This window comes from Montipora capricornis, chromosome 4 (assembly GCF_036669925.1).
Source record: "Montipora capricornis isolate CH-2021 chromosome 4, ASM3666992v2, whole genome shotgun sequence".
Classification (NCBI taxonomy): domain Eukaryota; kingdom Metazoa; phylum Cnidaria; class Anthozoa; order Scleractinia; family Acroporidae; genus Montipora; species Montipora capricornis.
The window spans coordinates 37,336,551-37,356,550 of record NC_090886.1 but is presented as its reverse complement, the minus strand read 5'-3'; the positions used below and the strand labels follow the sequence as shown (position 1 = coordinate 37,356,550).

The window sequence follows — 20,000 nt, the reverse complement described above, 5'->3', positions numbered from 1 at the left end:
CGCCTTTGTAATAACATCCGCAAATGGTAAAACTTTCAAGTATTCTCGGATAACGACTCTAAACCGTAGGCCCCGTCTCAAAACCCTTTACTGTTGACAACCCAGGGGGACGTAGAAGAACCCACACACTGTTCGTAAAGAGTAGGGCATGGAGTTCCCGATGTTTTGGTCAGGCCTCATTTCATTCATTTATGTGCTGGGTGAGATCGCTAATGGAATGATAGCGGCTGCCAGCGGCGCCTGTATATGCTGATGTCCGATCTCACCCATACATCACTTGCTTGTAAAGCGTATTTGAATATGTAAATAGAGAATGCGCTTTCTAAATTCATTACCATTACCAAATTCATTAGCATTATTATTATTATCATTATTCTTATTATTATTATTATTATTATTATTGTTATTGTTATTGTTATTATTATTATTACTTTATTAACTTTTTCTTAAGGAATTACTATTATAGTTTATTGTGATTTAGTCGTGTTCAACGTCGAATATTTAAACTTGATATACATGTAGTCATCTTTTCGGGAGTTCGCTTCAGTTCAGTTCAAGTTAAGAAGTACGCGAAGGGCAGTCAGTTGTCCATAATGTTTCGAAGCAAGCTAAGCTACAGTGCAGTTTCCATTACTATTTTGCCTTCGGTTGTCCAGTCCCGTATCTGAAACGAACGTGTGATTTCTTTCTTTCTTGGCTCGCTTTAGTCAGGTCATTTTGTTGTTTTTCATTTTAGTTCATTACGTTTCTCTCCTTTAATCTCTACCATGCAGATAACCGCCACTGATGAATAAACTGCCATCAATTTTACAACGATTTAAAAAGCCTGGAGATGCTGCAGCCATTGAATCTTTTGTAAAAGTCACATACAACAACAGTTTTTTTTTAAAACATTACATTTGATTGGCAGAGTAGTCCAGGCTCAACACCAGCAACTACGTTTCCTTCTTTTTGTGCATTCTGTGCACTTTCCTTAAGGTACCATTGAATTTTATGAATAATCACGGTCACCGTGGTCGGACGAGGCCTACGGTCTACAAAGGTTTTGAATTTATCTCCTTAGAGAAGGTAGTAACAGAGTGAGTTTGTTCACAACTAATTAAAAGAAAAAGAGTTGAGACTGTGAAAGCAGAGCCAGAAATACCGTAAAATTCCGAAAATAAGCCCCTTCATGTATAAGCCCCTCCAAATATAAACCCCCCAAATGCGGTAACGCTAAAAGCCCTCCAAATATAAGCCCCCCGGGAGTTTGTACTTGGAAAATTGCCCTCAAATACAAAGTAAAACAAGGCAAAAACGGTAAATTTACTTCCAACTATAAGGCTAGCCAAATCGATTCGGATACGCAGATTTCCCTCCGTAGATAAGCCCCTCCGAATATAAGCCCCTCGAAAAAGACTCTTGAAAAATATAAGCCCCAGGGCTTATTTTCGGAATACGGCTTTCTCAATGAAATTGAGTATTGAAGGGACATTATGAAGTCAGATTTTTGTCCAAAAACCAAGTTTCTTTCTCTTAGCTTCCCACTTTGAAAATATCAACTGACAATGTGTCTTGACTTCTAAAATGACCGTAGCTCCATTTAATATTGAGTAGGGCCTAATTAGAAAATGTGAGTAGAAGGTGACCATGATGAAATTTTACTCCATTTTATCGATGTAAAAATGCATCGTCCACGAAATAGTTTTCCTCATTTGATGTTTTGTTATGTTGGTGGCTTTGCCAGTCAGCGCTCGATGTGGTAAGTCTTAACTAAGTAGATTAATTATTTTACGAAGTTATAAGGAGACAAAATAGTACTTTTTTTTATCGGATGAACATAATACAACCAATATGCTATCGCTAACTGAACATCCGAAAACTAAGGAAGTTTTTGCTATGCCAATGGTTAGACTTAGTCCACGCGATTGTTTCTTCAATGTATTTCTGAATGTTCGCATGATATAGTGAGTGGGCGTTAATAAAGGGACACAAAGTTTAAATAACGACAATGTAAAATTTTAGGACGGGTCTCTTTCTTTTGTTTATGAAACCGTCGGCTGCAAGACACAAGATGTTTGCAGTTCAGAATGGAGGATGGTGCGCATCCAGTGCTACAGCGGACCAGACATTTGACAAGTACGGCAGATCTGCAGCCTGTGGGTCCAATGGCGAAGGTGGACCATTAGTACTCACATATGACCAGCTCCAAGCTTCAGTGGCTTTATAGCTCAGTTGGTTAGAGTGTCGCACCGGATTTGCGAGGTCACGGGTTCAAACCCCGTTGAAGTCCTGAATTTTTCAGGCTTCTCTATGCAATTGCTTAAATTGCGTTCATAACTGCGGAGATCATAGCTTCACTTGATTTCATATCCGCAGTTCATATATGATTCATTTCATATATACCATTTCATCATTGATTCATTCCTCACGGGACCATTAGAACTCACATATGACCAGCTCCCAACTTCAGTGGCTTTATAGCTCAGTTGGTTAGAGCGTCGCACCGGAATCGTGGGGTCACGGGTTCAAACCCCGTTGAAGTCCTGAATTTTTCAGGCTTCTCTATGCAATTGCTTAAATTGCGTTCATAACTGCGAAGATCATAGCTTCACTTAATTCGATTTTGTTAGTGACCATTGGCCAATCAAGTTTATGTCATCAAAGGTAAAATGTCAATGAACTGTCTATGAAATGCGCAAAAATTAAAAACGAAGTGTTTTATTGTGAACAAATTAAAAGGCCTAATGAACTAGAGCGAAGGACTAGCGTGTACTTTATCTTTGTAAAACATCTAGGGGGAGTACTAAAAAGGTTTAATACGGGGAGCCTCCGCTCCCCTTACCCTTTTATATACCATTTTGCCAGAAAAGATACCCCTTTCGTATACCTTCCATTGGAAAGTAATGAAAGGCCCTTTTAAATACCTAAATGACAGATTTCCCTACCATTTCATATCCTTCGACTCGTGAAATCCCTGTCCTTTCATAGACCTGAAACGTAGCCTGCGTAACAAGCGTTCCTGTTCGACAGAAGAGCTCCGAAACGATTTTCTGGAAACTGGCCGCTCGAAAGTTGGGACAAGAGACTGAGGGAACGCTTGCAAGAAGACCCCCTATTCTTTGAAAAACCCGTTCGCCCTCGAACGGGGGCTTCTGATTGGTGCGGCACAGTCGTAATGGATTGACAGGTGACAAATTTTCGACCAAAATGTTTCTTGTTAGTTCTAGCGTGACGGAGACAATGGCGGAAGATGTGGAAGGTTTTGAATCGTGTGTTGAAGTTGAGCGAATCGGTTCTCGGTTTTACATTAAAAAGGGAACAAGAACTGTCAATGCGCCATATCTTTAACTTTATAGATGTAATGGCTGTTTTGCCAACAGAATTCGAAAAAAGCTTAATTTTTCAGATGTTTGTCATGATGTACGAAATTCAATTCAAAAAAAAAAACGAAGAACAGGTATTCGCGCCAAAACTCGGGCACATGACACGTTGCGTTACACGTGATGGACTGACCTTGGTACTGTTTTTGAGTTTGTGTTATATTACGTCGTTGTCGTTTGTTGAGAATAAATCCTTTCGAAAGTTTACTGTTTTTGTCGCCTTGAAACTACCGGAAACTTCCAGAACATCGTTTAAAAGAGCGAGGTTCATGGTACGTAACACTGAACGTTTGCTTTGATGAATTTTGGTTTGATATGAAGAGTTTGTGAGTTGAAATGTCGTCGAATGAACTTGATCATGAACCCGACCACGTGCAATATGTGTACGAATAAGAAATGCGTGTCCTCGTTGGGCCCAGCCGTTCTGACAATTTTCGAAAGGAAAAGGCTAAGAGCAAATTATTTCGCCAAAAGGCTTCTGAAGTCGTGAAAAAGCCAAAGGAAACTAGCCGCGAAAATTGAAGAACTCGAGCTGGCTAGCGAAGAATACGAATCATTTTTGGAACTTGAAGGATTGCAGGAGCACCTCACGCTAACGGAAAATGCCGCCGAAAGGGCAAATTTGTGTCTCGAAATCATTGAAATTTCGATAAAAAAGAGGTTGGTAGTTCAGAGGCTGGTAGTGAATATGCGCCCTCGCACCGATTTGAGTCAGCCAGCGGTCATGATGCACCCTCGCGTGCCAGTGAAAGTGAGAGGCGTGCACGTGTCAGTCATGGATCTACAAGTTGAACAAGCAAGGAGAGAAGCTCAACGCCGACTGGAAGAGGAGCGCAAGCGAGCCGAAAATCTCGAACAGGAAAGGCAATTGCAGGAACTCCGACGCATAAGAGAACTGAAATACGAAGCCGAAAAATTGCGATTAGAAGATCAGCTTGACATCCGTACTGAAGGTAAAGGGGACCCAGAAGGTATTGAGAGTCCTTTGCGAGATTTTGAAGATGCCGAGGAGGAAACTGTTTACCGTGACATTAAACCCCAAATATCGGAAAATGTAGAAAATCGTGAAAACGCAGATGTCCCTTTACCTCAGCAAAATGTGAAGTTGCCGTCTCCGATTAAATCGTCCACTTTGTGCAAGCAGACTCCCCAAATCGATCAAGCTTATTGTGACACTGAAGAACGCCTCAATGGTTTGTGGATCAAAGAGCTCCCGGCTAAGCAGCGTACAACTGGAGAAACGAACTTACACTCAACCCCAGCGTTCGTGTCCTTGTTCAACAACGTCACATGACCTAAACACGTGACAAGTGTCAGGACCTACATAATGTAACGCAACTCGAAATGTCACTAACATCTTTTCCCCTCCCGAATGACAGGGGATCTGAAATACGTTACTTTAGATCATAGTTCTCTGAAGTGTTCTTATTACACATTAATCCTCGGTCTCCCGAATCTCCAGTGGAGAGAGTCTGCTCATTGGTGGCTTAAGGGTCTTGCCATTAACCCGTACGTTCACCACTCGCACAAGCCCGTCAGGGCCAGGGTACGTCTGCTCAATGCGCCCAACATTCCACAGTCGCCTCACAGTTCCAGGATCAATAACAATGACAACATCTCCAACCTGCAAATTGTGGTTACGGAAGTACCATTTCTGTCTTGATCAAATCTGCGGTAAGTATTCTTTCATTCATCGGTTCCACACATGCCGAATGAGCTCTTGTAGTCTTCTCCAGCGCTTTCTGGGATTAAATGGCTTGGTGTCAACGCTCTCCGGTACAAAATCACCACCTGTCTGCCCGATCAGAAAGTGATTTGGAGTCAAGACACGGTCGTCGTTAGGGTCATCACTCACAGCTGTTAAAGAGACTTTCTACCCCAATGAAGATTGTCTCCAACTCCTCGTCATTAACTTGTGCATCACCGAGTACAGCAAAAGTAGCTTGTTTTGCTGACTTGATCATAGATTCAAATACTCCACCAAAATGTGGCGCTGCAGGTGGGTTCCATTTCCAACTCAGTCCTATATTGGAGGTTATCCGTTGTATCATGTCGTGGTCTATAGCAGAGACTAGGTCTCGCAGTTCCCTCGATGCGCTTACAAAGTTCGTTCCATTGTCACTTAACATTTGCTGCAGCCATCCTCTCCGAGCAGTCATTCTAACAAAGGCGTTAAGAAATGCATCAGTGTCTAAAGACGACGCCATCTCTAGGTGGCAACAATGGGTCTTCAAACGGAGAAACAAACACAAATAGCGCTTAGCTCGCACTCTCCCACGTCCTTGCTAGGTTAAGAAAGGTCATCCAAAGTCTACTGCAAAGATCTCGAAAGGTCTGGAGGATTGCTGCGGTCTAATCTTCTGTAACGGCGCGATTTGCTGCCTTGCTGGCTTTGATCGAAGTCGTCTTGCACATTCAAAGCATTCTCTCATGACTCTTTTCACTTGTTCACGAACAAGGACTACTAAGTATTTTTCCCGTGCATGATTAATCCTATAGGTAAGCCCCATCTGATGACCCTCTAATTCATGGTAGTACTTAACGATCAGTCCTGTAACATGATTCCTCCTCTTAGGCAGTATGATTGGACACTTTACATCATATGAGAGATCGTCCGGATGTCGCAGTCTGGTGTTGCACCTCATAATGCCATTAACTGATACTGGATTAAACAGTGCCAAAGTACTTTCTCTTAGGATTTCCTTATTCCTTCTCAATGCCTCTATCTCTGCTGCATACACCTTAGACTGAACCTCCCGAATGATAAATTCCTCAGCGTTTTGAATCTCCAATGGCTTCATTTCACCCTCTCTCTTTGCTCAGCTGATTTTCTACAATTCTCTGTAAAGCGGTGCACCCACGCGGTCTCACGGACCAACCAATTTCCAGTTCTCCTTTTGTTTTGACTCGATACCATTTCGAGAATCTTGAGGGGCCCAATTGCCACACCTCTTCGACTCTAGCCGCTCCTTCACCTTCTTCAATTATTTGGTAACTGATAGCATCCTTTGTCCCTGTTTCTTTTGTTCCTTTAAGTTCAAGGTTCTCTGTTGACGTTGGCTTGTCAAACTTGCACTCTGGCCAGTCTTGTTTTGACTTCTTGAAAAATTCGGACCCATTCCACCATAAGTCAGCGTGTGCTCTTCTACTGTCACGCCTCTTGTTCCAAGGTCGGCGGGGTTTACATCCGTAGGAACATAGCGCCACTGATTCTGAGCGGAGAAGTCATGAATGTCTCCAACACGATGGGCTATGAACGGTTTATACTCTCTACTCTGACCTTGGATTCAGTACCCCACATTTATACTGTCCACCGAATAGGTCACTCCTTTTGTAGATATCTTAAGTGCAGAGCAAACTCATCTTAGCAAACTTGTCTTGTTAATCGTAATCCGATGAGTGCACCCAAGAGTTCTAATCTGAGGATGCTCACTGCTTTCAATGGTGCAAGCCTTGACTTCGACATAATCAATCGAGTAGTGATATTGCCATCCTCATACACATGACGTGCGTAAACTACAGCTGTATATGCGTTCTCTGACGCGTCACCGAATGTATGAATGCTCAGTTCTTCCATCTCAGGACTTGGGTTTTTCAAACACCTTGGGATATTCACAAGTTCAAGATCCTCCAATTCTCGAAACCACTTTGTCCATTCTCGCTGATGAGGTGCCGGCAACAGTTCATCCCAATCTCGTGCCTCCAGCCATGCCTATTGTATCAACAACTTCGACCTCATTAAATACGTTGATAATAAACCTAATGGGTCGTCAAACATTCCTCTTGGTGAATTTAACTCCATCTAACTGTAACTAGTGTCTAAAGAAAAATTCGGCAGCTGTGGCGGCCCACAGAACATCCAGAGTCTTGGTTATTGGCAATTCTCTCTTCTCCAGGTCTTTCGCGGAAGTCCTGTCTTCTTCCGCAACGTCAGCAATTACCTCCGGTTCATTCGAGATCCATTTACGGACATGAAACCCAGCCAAGTCCGCTAGCTCGCTAAGCTGCTTTCTTGTTTCCTTCGCATTCCACTGTAGGTGCGGATGGTATCAGATCATCCATGTAACAGTGTTCCAAAACTGCATTAGCTCCCAGTGGGTAAGTCTCTTTGTGACGGTCTGGCATGATGTTCCCAAGCGAACTGCACGCAAATTGGGCAGTAACACCCTTAGCCTGCGTAGCAAGCGTTTCCGTGGGGTTTCCGCGTAAATTTCGATGTTTTGGCTCGCGAAAATTGGGGCAAGGGCAAAAAAGAAAGAGGGGGGAGGGGGAGAGGAGAAATTAACTTGCAAGCGTCTCTCCCCATGTTTCAGAATGACAGGAACAGTACGCAAGGCAATACTCCTCTTTGCATGTTCTTGCACTGTTTCCTACGTACTGGACTTGTTTTCCACTGCCATGGGTGTGTCAGCCTTCCCCTCCATGGACCCAGAAGCTACTTTCTCCTCAGGAAGTAACCGATGGTGTCTGTCCTTGCATCCCTCAATTCCACACAGTCTGTTCCAAGTACATGAGTCACCAAGTCGCCCTTTCCCCAAGCAACGGTAACACAGTCCAAATTTCTTCGCCGTCTCCCACTTCTTTCTATATTCCTTCCCTTGAACATATCACATTTCCAAATTGAGTGTTTTTGGTTGCACACTTTACAGGGACGATCACTTTTCTCTTCTGTGGTCCCGAAGTAAGACTTAGTTGAGCTCTTTCCTCGTACACTTCCAACATTGGACAAACCATGCTTATTTTCTAATGCTTGTACCTGGTACTCTGCTTCCTCAGCAACCCAGCCACGCAGCTTTTCAAGAGACTCCACGCTTCCCTTTTCTTTAACCCATCGGTAGTACTGGCTAAGTAGAGCGTGAGGAAGCTTTTCCAGCACAATTGCATACAGTGTTTCTCCTTCCAGGTCAGAATATACTTCTTATTTTCCTTTAAAGAAACCACAGTCCTCTCCACTATGTCGGCAAATCTTTCTAGCTCGCTTGGATTATCAGCGTTTACTGGCCTCATCTTACGTAGCTCATCGATATGGGCTTGAACCTGTCTCCTGTTTCCCCCATACTTTCGATTCAACCTTGCCTTAGCCGCTTCGTACGCATGATCCGAATAACCAAGCCCTTTCACCGTTTCGGCCGCCTCTCCTTCTAAACAACTTTCGAGCCGCAACATTTTAAACTGAGATGACAAATTTGTTTCATCCACACAACTGGAAAAAGCTGCCGACTGATATTCTTTCTTGTCGCCCGAAAACTTTGGGATGTGCTGTTTGTTTGCATCGACCACGTGACCATCTTTGCCATGTGCGCCCTCAAATGTGCCGATCGAGTAATGTGTTATTTCCTTGAGTTTGTTTTCCTTGCTGTTACTTTGCGATAAGAAAAGTCGAGCTTCCTTTGTCTCGTTGTCCACACGATCTATCATTTTATCCGCTTCATCACCTGTTGAAGCTGCCAGCGATGCATGCTTATTTTCTCCGTACAAGGTTTGAAGCGAGTCCAACAGCTCCAACAATTCATCCCGTCGCTTGTCGATGTCCTATGGCTTTTCAGTGACATTTTCCTTGTTTGGCGTTTTCGTCGAAGCTTCGTAATACTTGTCTTGAGGGTTCTTTTTGCCTTCTTTAACTCTTCTATTTTTCCATCCATAATTCCTCCAGTTTAGTTCTCGATATAATTCCTGCCAAATGTTCCCACGTTCTAACGAGTCCCTTAAAAGTTCCACAATACTGGTTCCGATTACAGTCCAATCGTTACACTGATGCAAAGATCCGGCTCCCGAAGGACCAAAATGTAGTTTCTATTTCTAGACTGTAAGCTTTTAACGAAACAAAACTATTTCGACAAATTTCGACAAGTCTCGAGCCAAGTTCCATAACTGTCCGAGTTCAACAACGTCACATGACCTAAACACGTGATAATTGTCAGGGCCTACATAACATAACGCAACTCGAAATGTCACTAACATCTGTTATTGGCTAATTTGTTAATAAGACGTCAATCAGCGTGTGTCAAGTCAACAATTAAAAGGTGGGCGTTTTTCAAAAAAGGGGGTCTTCTTGCAAGCGTTCCCTCAGTCTCTTGCCCCAACTTTCGCGCGGCCAGTTTCCGGAAAATCGTTTCGAAACTCTTCTGTCCAACAGGAACGCTCGCTACGCAAGCTACCTGAAGCGTGAAAAAGGTATCCCTTTACGGATCCCTCGGGGCTGAAAAGGTTAAGAATACACTCGTGAAGATCATTCTGTTCTAATTCGACAAGAGCAGTAAAATTATAATTTCCAAGTTGTATTATGTGCTGTCTCAACAAAGTTACTATAGTAAATAAGGGCACGCGACAAAGACGGGACGAAAACAACATATAAGTGACCGAGAGCAATTTCGATCTAGCAATTTCTGTTGAATTTATAATAATCAAAGTGCCATTGTCGTTACTCGTGGATATGAAAGTTACCGCGATTGTTTAAAATTGGCAGGCTAAAGTTTTCTTTATGCATTAGCATTGATAGTTGGATAATTGTGTAACAGCATGGTGGGCTCTCATATGCGACTAGATACCCAAAATAATGCATATATCTAGATACCCAAAATAATGCATATATATGAGGTAATCCCCTTTGCCGTAATTCAACCCTGTGAAATAAGTATACCATTTCTCCAATAGGCATAAGATTACTCCTTAACACATCCTCTATAAAGAGCTGTACCATGTGTTCAAAGTTCGTTGCACAAATGACAGGGTAATTTTGAATAAGAGTTAACTGAATATAGTGTAATGTGAAGTGATAGATTTCATATGAACCATGTGAGCGTAATCTTGCACTTCACATTACACTCGATTCAGTTAACTCTGTTTAAAATATAAAGTGCTACACGGCCAACGTTTGTATAAACGTAACCTTTCCTTAATTTTGAATAAGGTCTGATTTTTGTTGCCAGGTCATATTGTTAATTTCATCAGGTTTAGCAAGTAGAGCAGATCCATTCAGTAATATTAACACTTTTTGTGCCAGTTATACATTTCTTCAATAAACCTTGCAAATATTTATCACTATACTTGATACTGTTACACTTAGAAACAGATGATCTGAACCATAACTGATCACAGCAAGTGCATACGTATTCAGGGCCATGTGTTATCTTATCACGAAAAAGACTAAATCACTTTTGATATGGAATGTCTAATAGAGTCTTGACCTTGACAAAATTCAGTTTGATTTAGCCTTGAGCTCTGCATAGCTTTCCTTAAATGGTTTTATGCTTTTCTGTTTAGGTCTCTGATATGTTCTGGATTGCTTTTCTTTTCCTATTCCCTTGCTGCTTCAATATTTTCAGACCTGTTTTTGGAGTTTTGCATTGTTTTTCTTTTCCGTGAACTCTTGAAGTGATTTTGTCTCTTCCGCTTGATAGATTCTCTCATGTCAGCTCTTTTTTGCCACTGCTTTGTAGAAATTATTACTGACACTCACATCATTTTTGGCCATCGTTAATTAATCGATGATTACCAGGCTCTGAATAATTGCTGACATTGGTAACACCGCTGATTTCATAACCTGAAATACTGTCATAATAATAATGTAACTGAAGTGCTGAAACATAGTGTCTTCCATCTAGATGTCCAGTGTTCACAGTAGTTCCCTGTTGTCCGCTTATAGGACTGATAACAGTTACTGGTGCCCACCCCTCAATGGATTCATTTATATGTATAGCAAACAATTATTGGATGAGGTTGAGCATGATATCATAGTGAGTCAGATGTATAATAATAACATTTAATACATTGCAAACTGCTTGCACATAAAGTGCATCACACCATGTATGTTGCTGTGACAACAAACGCACAATTGCTCTGTAATGGGTCCAATAAATTTTTGACGGTTGTTTCTGATGGATTCAACTCCAGCAGCATGCACATTTATGTGATAGGAAGGATCATTGTACAACTGGTGGGCAACAGAAGAAAAGAAGCATGAACCATCTGAGGTACATTCTACTGCCATCAATCCTTTTTGAGCTAATAGCTGTATGTGTACTCGGTCCATGAGCAACAGGGCCTGGGTTCGATTCAATGTCTCCTGATATCAATAGCTTTTCACTTGATAGACAATAATTTTCATTTTGTTGGTTCAATTTTGTCAAATGCGTGGTAGCAGATTGATCTTGAATACACAATAGAACTGCCAAGTCTTCTTTGTGTTTAGCAGTCCTGCGGATAATAGATAAAAATGACGATTAGAATCTCCTACTCTCGAAGATTGTTACGTCTGAGTTGCGGTCTAGCTATAGAGATATAATATTTTCCAGAGCAAGAGATAAACACTCTCACAACTCAGGCGAGCTCGGTATGTCCTTATTTAAGTAATGCACCATACACTCTCTAATTACCTTGTCTTTTTTAAACAAGCTCGACATTTTCTTGCAAGGAATTAATCCTGGAAGGTTCTCTGTCCCGAGAAGCATGTACTGCCTCAGCCCTTGCTCTATCGCAGGAGATTGGTACGGATTTCTCATCAGTTTTCGTTACATAATCAGTGATCGAGTCTTTCGACGGTTCTTCATTATGGTCCACCACACAAGTACTGTTTTTTATGTCACGGATGTTGTTCAAGTTGTATTCATGTGGCTTTGATGACTCATAGCTTGCAAAACTTCGTGATAGCTTTGATAAACATTGGTATAATTTGATAGCTTCGATGTTACCCTCCAAATGGCAGTCACCTTCCAAATGGAATTTATTTATCCCCCGTGAGCTTAGGGGATGAACAGGCACTGTCTTCTCACCATGTGTCTGTCGATTCCATTTCTACACGTATTTCGCGTTGGTCAGTGAAACGCGGTGCACTATTAATTGCACCAATCTGTACTTGTTCAGAATATTTTGCTTCACCTTCGAAGAAAGCCATTTCTTTAATTCTTCCGTTTCTTGCTTCTAAATACAGCGGAAGGTGCACAAACCAGCGACATACAGCAATGGCGGCGCACAACCTCGCGAACAGGAAGTCACAGCTTTCTAAGCTGTGTTGTGATTATCCATCCTGATTGGCTTATTAGATCGAACTTCCGGTTACGCAGAAGTGAACATTTGCATAAAGAATCACCAAAACTCGTGGATATATCCACGAGTAAAAAATCACTTTATCTTCTCTCTCAATTCCTAATTAATAGTTACGCTTCCTATTTTGAAAACGTTTACCTTGGGTAGTTATAGCGGTTACTATGCATAAGTGGTTTTATGTTGAATAACAATGACAAAACTTGAATATATTTCATGAACAGACAAATTTGTTTGGCTTTTTTCGCTGATATTGCCGTCGTAGATCTTGTGCCATAGTCTCCTAAAATCGTAGAGGAATATAATTAATCTTTTGAGTGACTTTCCATCACTGCAGATTTTGAAACTATCGGCTGCTTCAAAGACACCTCCAATCGAGCCATTCAAACAGTGGAAGGAAGAGATTCTATTCTCGATGGATCGTTATGGTACTCGAAAGAACCCCATTGCAAAGTGGGCCGTGGCTGCAATGCGAAAAGTATACAAGATGTTTGCAGTTCAGGATGGACGATGGTGCACAGTGTATCAGACCTTTGACAAGTACAGCAGATCTGCAGCCTGTGGGTTTGACGGTGAAGGCGAACGATGGGCAAACCACGTCTACCTAACTAGCAGCTAATCAATGGTGTTATGCAACAACACTTGTAACTGATTGCCAAAGAAATAAAAACCTCTTCTGCGAACGGGTTGTTTTTTAACATCTTTTTTTGCTTTCGCTGCTATGGGACTAGCTAACGTTTCCTCACAATTGAACTTTTTTAGTTCATTGTCACTGACGAATCATTTATGGTGTGGATCATGACAATTCTCTTTTTCCTGCTGAGTTAAAGTACTTTTGATTTGTGGGTATTAGGAATGCCATGATTTTGTGTTTCTATTTTGCCTTTAAATTGACGAGGCCGCTAATGAAAGACAAATCCAGTCGATTTTCAGAATTGCTAAATCGAACCTTATGTTGGCCAATTTCTCTTTGAGCCCTTTTGTCATCTTATGAGAAATGGTTCCCTTATCTCATGTCCAGAATTCACTTGCACCTTCCCATAATGCATTCCGCTTTGGCGGGGTTATATAAAAAAAAAACAGTCGAAGTTACTTACTCTTGAAACAATTTTTATTTGTCAGTCCCTTGATGTCTTATTCACTTATCCATTCCACCATAATGGGGTTTCTCTGGGATTTTTTAATCTCTTCCCTTGCAGCTAGGAGTTCCAGATAATGAGTGTATTTTTTACTGCCCAAATTTCATTAAATGAAAGATGCATATCAGTGGAGAGGTGGTGGCAACTCTGTTTAGCGAGCAAAATGTTCATTGCCGAAGGAGACCGACATGCAGTACTGCGTGAATAAAGAACTAAAATATAAAGGTCAAGCAAGCTCTTCCACACACTTTTGAGCTCAAAAAGCCATTTGTGAAACTGCCATCCGCCTGTTTTAAAGAGTTCGTCTTTTAGTATGTTTTTAAGATAGCTAAAATCCAAATAATTGACCTTCTTAAGGTTCAAAGGGAATGGTGATACCAAAAAAGTCTCGAGACTTTCGAGATACGGGTCCCCGAACCCGAATGAGAATGGAACAATGACCCCTAATAAAGTCAGTAAAGTCACCACTACGCTCATTAGGGCGGTGCTTATCTCCGGTTTCCGTAGCATGAAGCGACTAGGAGTATTTATTCCCCCCCCCCCCCCCTGGATGGGATGCTAGTCCATCGTAGGGTTACCCCCAGCATTTCGCCGGTACCCATTTAAACACCTGGGTGGAGAGAGCACCGTGAGAGTAAAGTGTCTTGCCCAAGAACACAACACAATTTCCCCAGTCAGGACCTGTCACCTAATTATTATTATTATTTTTTTGTCACCAGTTTGTAGATAGTTTTAGCCACTCGTCTGGTTCGTTAGTGTGAGTGTTAACTATCTATTGTACGATTCCCTAGTGTATTATGTATTATCTGATTTAGTGTTATAGAACTTCTTTTAAGTGTTGTAATAGACCCTTTGCATAAATGGCAATGTACATCCTAAGCCTTACATTCATGTGAAAAATCCTTTGTCTAGAAACATAAGTACGACGCTAAGGATGTACAAAGTATTGTTATTCAAATTTAGGCGCCATATAAGCAAAGGGTCTATGTAGTCATCTAAAAAAACCATGTTTTGTCGTAATTTGAATAAATTAGATTAACTATATATGGATGTAAAAAGTCGTGGGCGTGGGTTGGTTGTTGAAGTGGTGCAAGGTTTGTTGACAAGAGGGAAGGCCAATTTTAGAAGAAAGTGGAGGGCAGAAACGCTCAATCAGTCAATGCTGAAAGTCTTCAGCAGACCCCAACCGTACATCAAGACAAAACCCCTTTGTCTACGGTGGAGGAACGAGCGGGGAGAATATTACTGTACCGCTCTTTAGTGAAAAGGAAAAACGGAAAGGCTGAGCGCCGGAGTTGACAAAAGAGGAACAGGAAAAATAAAGTCCGAGAAAGATAGAAGGCGCCAGACAGCAGAAGCAGAAGTGGACCGAGAAGCAATTGGTTTAAAGCTGCATTGCTGGCTGAGGTTTGTTGGTTTGTGGGTTAGTCGGTTTGTTGGTTTGTTGGTTAGTAGCGTTTTGGAGTGAAAGCGAAGAACTGAACTGAACTGTTTAATATTGTAAATATTCAAAGTAAAGTATTTAGTTTATTTTAATTAGTGTTGTCATTTAAATATATATAAAGCATAAAGAAAATCTAAGTACGATTAGTTAATTTAGAGATAGTCACTAAACTTTTGTTTCATTTTTTTTAACTTTTTGGTAAAAGTTTCTTTTGTTCATTTTTTTTTTCAAGATTAACTTCTTCTAAAATAAAGTTTTGCCGAAAATCAGCGTTAAACAGCATTTGGGAGTAGAGAAATAAACTCCTTGGTTAATTTTTAATCTGGGATTAGCGTTAATAGGATTTTGAACAACCGGGCCCAGGTCAAAATCACGAGGTAAATCAAACTTCCAGAATTAAATTCCGAAATTTTCTGATCCATGCCAGAAGGAGGATGACTTCATGGTCATAGCTCTATGCCCAAGTTTCCCGAAGATTGCCTTGAACATGGTGTACATACAGACATACAAACTTTTAATTATTTTACCTCGTATTTCCGGCAGAGTAGAACTATTTCATACACATTGTAAATGTATGTCCTACATTACTAAGTTAAATGATCGGTCAAGTATGATGATTATCCGGTCTTTCGAATCTTGTTGGGAATACCAAAAACAGTTCATCATACTCTTCCAAACATTATCCCTGCAGTGGACAAGAACATGTTCGTTTATCAGTCATGCATAGGCCGAGCATGGGATAAACCGAATGACAAGCATTACTATTTATTAATTTTGAACGATATTTCCCCGCGTTTGATTGGTTTATATTCTTTTAGGCGTAAATGGTATCGTTCCTTTTCCCCTGAAAATTAAAAACTTGCTTCGTAATGTGAGAAAGAAATCAATGATGCGATAAATACTTCTCCTTAGCCTTTTAAAGAGATCTGAGAGAGTTTTGAATGAGCAATAACATTTCTGTCGAATTCGGTTTTACGTATGATTTTAAGAACAACGATCTTAAAATTTTCTGAAACTGTTGGCTCAAGTCCTCGATCGTTATAACTCTCCTAACTGCTTTACAATGGCACCTAGACAGAGTTTGTTGAATCCTTAAAAGTGCTTCTTCGCTATGCCTTATGATTGAACTATGGAGTACCTTACTTTCTTCACCAACCAATCAGAGGCAAGATAAAGATCCAAAAAACCCGCTCTCGTGCGTTTTCGTGCCACTGGAATCTACATCGACTTCGGATTGGCTCACTACATTGTGCGCGCCTCTTACGATTGCCGATTGGTCAGTTTGAATTTCAAAACGCTCAACTTGAAACTGCTCCAGTTCACTATCAAGAGCAAGCTACAGGTTTTCTTAAAGTGGAATAGCGGCCATGTTTGCATCAGCAGGAGCGCCACCGCAAAGTAAATTTCTCACGCCGGTGCGGAAGCCTTGCATGCGCATGGCGTAGATGATGGGATTTACCAACGAGTTTGATATGAAACATGTTAGCGCGAACATTCGCAGGTGAAAATTTACAGGACTTTTCGGCGAAGTGAAATCAGGATGGAACAAACCCAGACATATATATGTTATAACAGGCAAGAGAGTGATCAGGGAAGCAACTGTAACAGCAAACAAAATGGCGGATAGCTGGCGCTCTCTCATGATAACTCCGTTGTCGAGGCGGTTCATTCGCGGGCCAAAACGAACCTTGATAAAAATTGAAGTGTAGCAAATGCATACAACAAGGAGAACTAGTAAGTAGTATGCAATATACAGAGCGGAATTTATTACTAAAGGGATGTTCCCGCGATCTTGAAATGGCATTTTTCCTAACGTGATTTGAAGAGCTTCTCTGATAATAGCTATCAGCCAAATGATAGCTATAGTGACGTAGTAGACTCGTCTGCTCATGAATAGATGCCTGGAAGGACGGTATGTGGCATGCACGCGCTCCAACGAGATGACAGCAAGATTTGCAAGCGAAGCAAAGGAGAAGATATGGAGAAATGCAAATTTGATCAGATCAGCCCAAGAACTGTCATCATAGGTGTACTCCCAGGCATCACAATGTTGACCGATTCGTTCAATCTGAAGGGGACCTGAAATAACCCCCGCCAAGAGATCAGTCATCGTAAGATTTCGGATAAAAGTGTAAGCGCCTCGGCGCTGCATCTGGCGCTGTGTCATGAATACAGCCATGGTGATAAGATTGAGAACCACTATGGCTACACATTCAGATATTAGCGTAACGATCCACGGAGTGCATTCTGATGAGGCGACGACTGAAGACACTTCGGATTTGTTGGTCGAATTTCTGTTACTGCCAGACATAGTTCTTTACTGAAACCACCTGAAATAAAAACCAAAGTTATATTTGTCAGACAGGAAACCTCTGTCCCAAATGCAAAAGTATTTTCAACAAAGCTAGTTGAGTACAGATCTCGCCTAGTGCATTGCTGTCAAGTGGCACTTTTATATTTAGGTAAAAATCTCATTCCTATAAATATCGATTGATGTGAAGCGCCCCGAGATCTTTGTTTAAAAAGAAAAAGGTCTTAAGATGTAAGGTCAATATTGTTTTTATACCTGTGTAAGTTTAGAGTTATTTACACGCAACATGGGGATATGTGATTTATTTGTGGAGGAAGCAAACGAGGTCAGTGAATCCTGGATTGCCTTATTTTAACCAGCTCATTTTTTTACATGAGTGGAATAATCAACTATGAGTAACGTAATGAGATGTTCGGGACTCTTTCATTTATTTTATATACTAATATAAGAGAGTTTTCATTTTTTTTTTTAAGCTCCTAAAATCTCTAATTCCCAAAGCTTTGTAATTTAACAAGCAATAAGTATATCGTCTCCTCTCTGCTAGAAGAGCTATCTTTTCTTTTGCGTCCACTGGGCTGACAACTTCGGGAAAAGAACCTTCTGCCATGGGTTGAAAATCACTGTGATCCAACCGTCGTCCACAACCTTGGACGGCACTCTTCAAAACGCATGCTCCAAAATGTATTTGCAGTCTGTTTCTTGAGCCCACCGTGTCCCGCGTACGCATTTACAGTAATTCCCCTGTTGTTTATCGAGCCGACACAAAATGAAGTACCACGCGTGAGGATTCGGTCGTGAAGTTACCGCCGCGCATGCCCAACACAGTAAGTTTCGACCCATGGCAGAGGTCTCTTTTCCCGTACACTACAACGGAAAAAAGAATGACCTCTGCTACAAGCAGGGAATATTGTCTCTTTCACGTCTTGAACAATGAATTTGACAAAAAAAACAATTTATTGCAATCTTATTATACTTTTAAAAAATTCTAGATCTATTGCATTTCTGGTGTGTCTCTAAATTTTTACATTGTTATACTCTCAAACAACAACAACAACAACAACAACAACAACAGTAACAACGTACACCAACACTCTCACCTCATATTCATCCGTATTCGAGAGTAAAAAGACAGTTTTAAATTTATGCATTATGGTCAAAGTCTCAAACAACAACAACAACAACAGTAACAAAATACAGCAACAGACTCATATTCACCCATGTTCGACGGTAAAAAGACAGTTTTAAATTTTTGAATAATGCGAGGAAGACAAAGAGGAAATTTCAGTTGATACATAATATTATTAAAGGATGTCTAGGAACACTGACTCGTTATCAAAGCTGAAAGGCTGACAATTGAAGATTTTTACCTTTTGAAGACAATTTGTAAATAGTATGACGCCTTCTGTGAGCAAACCCGTATGTTAACGAAACAAAATGTAAACAGTGTGATGTCAGCAAAGATTCCCTTATTATTATTATTATTATTATTATTATTATTATTATTATTATACTCCCTCACGGGATTACCCCACCGATTAACTTTTGCGGGCTCTCATTGGATAAAACAGATCACGTAACACAAATCGGACAATGTCGCCCGATTTGATATCCGTCCTCTTATTTTATTTCTACGAAAGAAAACCAGGAAACGAGCAAACGTTTTAGTTAAACTTTTGATTGGTCATGAAAGACACAAAAATTATTTTTGTAGAAGCCAGTAATGGAGAAATTACAAAGGTGGTTGACAATGCAGCCAACAAGAAAACGTCCACAAAATATACTCTCAAGTTTTCTTTTTTGTATAAACAAACTACCGTCGCTTGCAACTACCTGTTTACACACTTTACAAAAACATGTTCTGCCGGACGGTCAAAATTCAAAGTTTTGACAAGCAAACTTCAAAGGTTACCCGCCCACTTTGGAACGTTTTGATGCCACTCCGCAAACACTTCACCGGAAGCAAAGTCAGCAACACGTACGGGCATTTGCAGTTTTGAACACCTTGTTTGAAATTCCTACCTAGTTTATTTATTGTAAACGCCATGTCTTGCCAAACGGCAAATAAATCATGCAGCTACGATCATTTGCGTAACTGGCGCCAAAACGTTCCCAAGTGGGCGGGTAAACTTTGAAGTTTGAGTGTCAAAACGTTGAATTTTGATTGGCCGGCAGAACATGTTTTTGTCACGCGTGTGGACAGGTAGTTGCAAGTGACGGTAAAGGTTAATTACATTTTTTGCGACAAAGTCTATTTACCAAGCTACTACGGTATATAATTTTCATCCAATTTTTATCGTGGAGAAAAGAAAAGAGATTCCAAAACACTCTTGAAAACATGGAGTCCACGGAACTGTACATGTCCAGTGCGTTGAGGCGACTTTTCGTGGAAGCAAGAACAGTTGAAGAAAAGCGATACAGCCGCATTACCATGAAAGCCATTCGTATTGGGCTGGACCGGTTTCTGCCATGTTCTCCACGTAGACCACACAGAAAGACTTTTTCTATTATTCGGGACAACTAATTTCAGTCGGCTAAACGAAGCATTAGATGCTACTTTGAAGGATCTCGCTCGATTCATTCGTCGGCTGTCCTCTTTTCGAACAATATAATTGCAAAAACATTTAGAAAAAACTGTGTTTTCATTTACGTTTTCAAGCTTTTGATCTTTGGGGCGTTATCAAAAGTATACTTGACATGACAAC

At 40.9% G+C, this 20,000-nt stretch overlaps 4 protein-coding genes across 6 annotated transcripts in view; 2 read left to right on the top strand and 2 right to left on the bottom strand.

Annotated features, from left to right (window-relative positions):
* LOC138046895 (histamine H2 receptor-like) overlaps nucleotides 1–20,000 on the top strand; it is a 90,413-nt gene that overhangs the window by 10,048 nt on the left and 60,365 nt on the right. The window lies entirely within an intron of this gene.
* Nucleotides 1–20,000, top strand: part of LOC138046899 (lysophosphatidic acid receptor 1-A-like) — a 390,671-nt gene that overhangs the window by 343,753 nt on the left and 26,918 nt on the right. The window lies entirely within an intron of this gene.
* Nucleotides 1–20,000, bottom strand: part of LOC138046896 (histamine H2 receptor-like) — a 128,520-nt gene that overhangs the window by 103,526 nt on the left and 4,994 nt on the right. The gene's annotated exons all lie outside the window — the stretch shown is intronic.
* Nucleotides 15,057–18,729, bottom strand: LOC138044688 (histamine H2 receptor-like). Its single transcript, XM_068891139.1, has 2 exons — nucleotides 18,666–18,729; nucleotides 15,057–17,317 (listed from the first exon to the last, which is right to left on the bottom strand). The coding sequence occupies exon 2, from the start codon at nucleotides 17,296–17,298 to the stop codon at nucleotides 16,336–16,338; it is 963 nt and encodes a 320-aa protein (XP_068747240.1). The 5' UTR covers nucleotides 17,299–17,317; nucleotides 18,666–18,729; the 3' UTR covers nucleotides 15,057–16,335.